Source organism: Colletes gigas, unplaced genomic scaffold (genome assembly GCF_013123115.1).
Source record: "Colletes gigas isolate AHSC1104 unplaced genomic scaffold, ASM1312311v1 Colletes_gigas_Sc00019, whole genome shotgun sequence".
Classification (NCBI taxonomy): Eukaryota; Metazoa; Arthropoda; class Insecta; order Hymenoptera; family Colletidae; genus Colletes; species Colletes gigas.
Window position 1 is genome coordinate 5,310,332 of NW_025106648.1, and position 5,621 is coordinate 5,315,952.

Here is a 5,621-nt window from a genome sequence, read left to right on the forward strand (position 1 = left end):
CCTCTTCCCGAGATTGAAAAATCACCCCAAGGGACGTCATTTTGGGACACTCGAAAACATTGAAGCGGCTTTAACCGACTAGCTGAAGGCTATACCAGTATCCGAGTTCTAGCACTGCTATGAGGATTGAAAGAATCGTCTCCAGCGCTGTATAGCTTCCCAAGGAAGTTATTTTGAGGGAGACAATATTGAATTGTAATTCTATTCAAATAAAAAAATTTTTTAAAATCGGTTTCATTACTTAATTTACACACCTCGTACATGCATCATCGATAAACTCCGACGAGCCGCTACAGATGCGAAAACGAGGTCATATAGGGTTGAAAAGAGACTATAGGCACAGTGCATACCGGGATACTTCCGCTTGTGTTCTGCGTCCACTTCGCGAGCTAGGGTGAAGTATTTTTCCTTCATGTCCTTCGCCATTTTCTTCCAAAGGATTCCCAACCTGCACGTACAATATCCCGATCAAGAATTTGAATTGAATGTAAAATGCGTTCGATAAAAACATAACCACCTTCTAGAAATGAGCAAAATTTTATTCGAATACTATTTACGACATTCATTCGATTGTACAATTATATTTTTATTTGTTTATTGCAAAACGATTCATTCAATAACTAAAATTCAAATTTTCATTCGATTCTTTTATTCGTTATTCGAAATACACAGGATGAAGTACGAATTAGTCCTCATGATTTTTCAGTTCCTTTTGATGGTCTGACAAAAAACTGATCCCTATCGAAATTAATCAGTATTTAACCGACAAGAAATTGCATTTGCTTAAATTTGAAAAAAACAATTTGATTTTACATGGCAAAATTACGTGATTGATTTTACGTGACAAAAATTGAGGTCACTGTTGTATTTTTAACTTCATACCATTGTAGGCGACGTCGAGACGAATTCAACGACCTGCAACACTATGACCTTTAGATGGCGTTGAAAGAAAAATTGTTATCAATCGATTGCCACAATATTTGAAATTATTTGGCGATACATAACACTAAGTATACATTTTCCTTTTATTTTGTGTGTTGAGTTCTGAAGTTGAATAAATGAGCATTCGTAATGTTAACGTTCATTTGTTTACATCTAAATGGGAGGCCTTAATGTTATGTATTGCCGAATAATTTCAAATATTGTGGCAATCGATTCATAGCAATTTTTCTTTCAATGTCATCTGAGGATCATAGTGTAACAGGTCTTTAAATTCGTCCAAACGTTGCCTACAATACTATGAAGTTAAAAATACCCAGATTCATCTAAAAATATAACAGTGACCTTAGTTTTTGATCGAAAATCAATTTGTTTTTAAACCATCGAAAGGGGCTAAAAAATCGTGGGGACTAATTCGTGCCTCACCTTGTACATCTAGATAAGAATTTTGTCCATCTCTGCTACCCTTTTGTTATAACAAAATTGTTAATAAACAATGTGATATTAAGAAATTTAAATTTAACACTTTAGCAACCCTTTTGTTTGCTTCATTATCATATACTCAATTCACATTTATATTAAGTTGTGTAATAGGTTCGTTCGCTTCAACGACTGTACTTTGATACTTTGTTACAAACTTTTACTGCGTAACTAGACAATTAATGGCAAAAGATACTGTCATAACTGAATAAATTAAAAGCAACCAGATAAAAGAAATGGCCATCATTCATGTTTAAAAAAGAAGTTAGTTTAACAGGACAAAAATTATTGCAAACTGGTTGGGATGTTTTACCACGGCCATTGTATTCGTCAGAAATTTAGTAATAAAGTCAATAATTTTGTAATGCATAATATAAGTTGTACATATATTTTATATATACGTTCCTTGTTATGAAAGTATCTAATCATTTATCAGTAACTTGGTTAAAAATAGCGTTTAAATTCCAAGTCAGAAAGGATTCAATTGCGGAATGTTCCTTGTATGTATAATATTATATAATTTTTAAATATTTTTTAATGAAACTGTTACGGGTCGCTAGGAATTATATTCTAGTACTGTATCTAATATTAACAAGTTGATGGCCAGGGTAGTTATTGGTGATGAACTTCAAACTTACGACTCTTTAAAATATATATAAAACGTTAAGTAAAAAATAAATATTTAAAAAACTATTGAGTTTCTGCCCTTATGATGCTGTATCTTCATAATCAGAATTTAATCTTACACAAAATTTTATTAAAATTGATGACCTTTGAATTTGATCTTTGCCAATCTGAGACGAGTTAATATTTTGAATAAAGAATACCACTTATCGTGATACGGTATCGATGAATGAAAACTGGTGAAAAAAACTAGCCTAACACTGATGTCCTTGTTCGATTCCCGAGGATTCTCAGCGGCGAGCTTCTTACGCCATTCGTTGGCAAAGAGCATAAACGCGTTTGCCGGTCTTGGAATTTTTCGTTTAACTCCGCTCGGATCGGCAATCCGCCCGTCAATGCATACAAAAGCTGGAAATCCATCCCGAGGTATCTGAGATCGACCGAGTTGCTGCAGCACGAAGATTTTCTCCTCCTCGTCACACTTCTCCCGGCTACTGCAAATCTGCTTCGGCTCCACGCGAATCTTTTTCCTTGACCCGTTCCCCTTATAGTCCTCCAAATCTGCGTCACTCGTCCTCAAAGCAACTTTGAACATCGGTTCCTTGGCTTTTTCCCATTTGCAATCGTAGCATGGCTTCTCGGTTAAATTGCATGAGAAGGAATTTTTGATGATCGAAAGTCGATCGAGGTTTGGAACATCGTCGTTGTTATCAAGATGTTCGCCGCTGTTCGTATCGTTCCCATCGACTTCTGTCTTAATAGCAGCTAAGATACATTAGTGTTACTATCGATGAATTTAAATATTTCAACTTAGAGTTTGAGTCATCTTCAACATTATGTGGTAATTAAAATATCATAATCGATGAACAGGAATTTTAACAGCAAGAAACGTTAATACAATAGAAAATTTCAAGCATATTTCTATGTAATAGACAGGAACTTTAAGGAAATATTTTTTTAAGGAAAATAATAAATTTTCATTCTATGTTTTTCAATAAATATGTAATATCTAAAATATGCGTATTATACAGGGTGTTTGACCACTCCTGGGAAAAACTTTAATGGGAGATAGTAGTGGCCAAAATAAGACAAAAATCAAGAATATTTCAATTTCTTGATTGAGGCTTCAATGAGAAAGTTATTAAAAAATTTCAAATCTAACTGGAAAAATTATTTTCGATTGCGGGGGTCAATTATAATCATTTTTGGCGAATAGACATACCTCCGAAATCCTACGCACTCGCGAGAAAAAAATTCGGATAGCTGCCTAAATTTTTCGGCGAAAAAAGAATTTCAAATCGTTCTGGAAAAAATATTTTTAATTGCGAGGGTCGATTACAAGCATTTTTGGTGAATAGATATACCCCCGACATCCTACACATTTTCGAGAAAAAATTCCTTACCGAAAATCTAATGTGAGGCCAGAAATGCTTCCTCGAAATTTCATGCAAATGTTCAAAACATCATAACTTCTGAACGGATTGGAGAATTTTAAAGTTTCAAAATGCAAACAAGGCGTATTTTAGTGAAGAATATGTAGAAATTCCAAAAATATTCAAAAAGCTGATCCTTAACCAAGTAAAGTGAGAAAAACCCCATAAAAATGGTCCAATATTCAAACAGCCATAACTCCTACAATAGTGAATATATTCCAATGAAACTTTTTCCTGAAGTAAGGCTCATGGATACCTATAAAAAAGTATTAAACAACTTTTCTGTAGGACATCAAACAAATTTATTAATAATGAAAAACAAATTTAAAAAAAAATCGACAGAGGGTTTTTCCCCCTAATAAATTTTACGGCGAAAACAAAATTTCAAATCGTTATAAAAAAATTATTTTTAGCTTGGGGAATCAATTACACTCATTTTTCGTCAATAGATATACCCCCTAAATCCTACCGACATTTGAGAAAAAAATTCGAGAATGTGTGGAATTTTTCGAGATAATTAAAAAATTTCAAATCGTTCTAAAAAAATTATTTTTGGTTACAGAGGTCAATTACAATCATGTTTGGTGAATAGACATAATCCCGAAGTCCTGCGCATTTTCGAGAAAAAAATTCTGTACTGGCGGAACTTTAAACGTTAATAACTTTTTAACCTCTTCAGGGACGATTTTTTTTTTCTTTTTTTGAGTCTATTTATTATTAACAGTAACTAAAATTATAAAAAAAAAAACTAAACGTCCACATATGTGGCCAAGGGCGTGAAGAGGTTAACGAAGCCTTCATCAACAAATTGATATTCTTGATTTTCGTCTTATTTTAGCCTCTAGAAGCCCCCATTAAAATTTTTCCCAGGGCTGGCTGAACATCGTGTATATTATAAAGAAATACAAAGTACAAACGAAGCTGCAGATGTTTGGCTACTTGCAATGAAGCTTAAATAAGTTTTTCTCGTAACTATATTTTAGAATGTGGTTTAATAATATCTGATGAAATAATTAACCAATTGAATTTAAATTTTATACACGTGTCCTATAAACATTCCTTCATAGTACTAGGATTATACAAACATCTGTCATCACTTATCTATACCAACGGATTAAAGTTAAAATATCGATGTTTTTCATATTATTCGGCGCCATCTTGTTGCATCTTACTTTTTGCACTATGAAAATATATAAGACTTATATTTCAGTTTATAACTTTTTCAAATATTAATTATTCTTTCATATATAAATTTGTAAACCTCCTTTACAGACGAATAAATATATATACAAAATTATAAATAAAATATCTTGCACTTTCTCTAAAGAAAATCGCAATCCTATTTCTTACTTGAAAAACAAGAATACCGCCTCAGCGCAAATATGCTTTACGATTATTAATACCTGGTACCAATAATGGTGATTTTAAAAAATTTTTACATTAAAGCAATTTTCATATAAATAATATTCAACAAAATGCCCCGTGGAAGGATATAGTAAATAAATCGACTAAAGTCATACGTAAAAGTTGAATGATGTATTTATGTACAATAAAGCAAAATATGATAAAAAGCGATTGCTTAAAAGAATAGTTTAAAATTTCATCCTTATATTTCAGTTTCTGTCGTTATTAGCCTTACAATATTTTACCATAATCGAAAATCACAGAAATAACAATGCACGAAATTCACGAAGGAATTGTTACTTAGTATCTCACCTTTTTGCACAAGATTTAAAATTAATCCAGAATCATCCATTATAAACCTTCTTAGTGAATACTTGACCAGCAAGTCGTTAAATTATTGTTCTGTCTTTAACAATAAATACAGAACACGAGACGTTTAATAATTACGAAATCTAACACACGAACGTTGATATTATTTGGTTGGCGAGAGGGGCGCGTTGGTTGTTGAAAACACTTGAAAAATCGTTGCGAAACGATGCATCGACTTTCTTCCTTTTTTACTTTCTGACGGTCCTTCTTCCATGATATCAGCCCCAAATGCCGAAAAACAAAAGATGGTCGACGCGTTAGTGTTCCGCGGACAATCCTTTCAGAACCTCTCTTCTGTTGAACTAAACAATCTCTACGTTAAATGGAATGTAGTATTTTCACGTGAAGTTTCGAATCCCAAGGTAAAAAATC

At 32.7% G+C, this 5,621-nt stretch overlaps 1 protein-coding gene across 1 annotated transcript; it reads right to left on the reverse strand.

The window, feature by feature from the left end:
* Positions 1-2,176: 2,176 nt before the first annotated feature.
* Positions 2,177-5,232, reverse strand: LOC122400576. Its single transcript, XM_043402098.1, has 2 exons — positions 5,193-5,232; positions 2,177-2,808 (listed from the first exon to the last, which is right to left on the reverse strand). The coding sequence occupies exons 1-2, from the start codon at positions 5,230-5,232 to the stop codon at positions 2,177-2,179; spliced, it is 672 nt and encodes a 223-aa protein (XP_043258033.1).
* Positions 5,233-5,621: the final 389 nt, after the last annotated feature.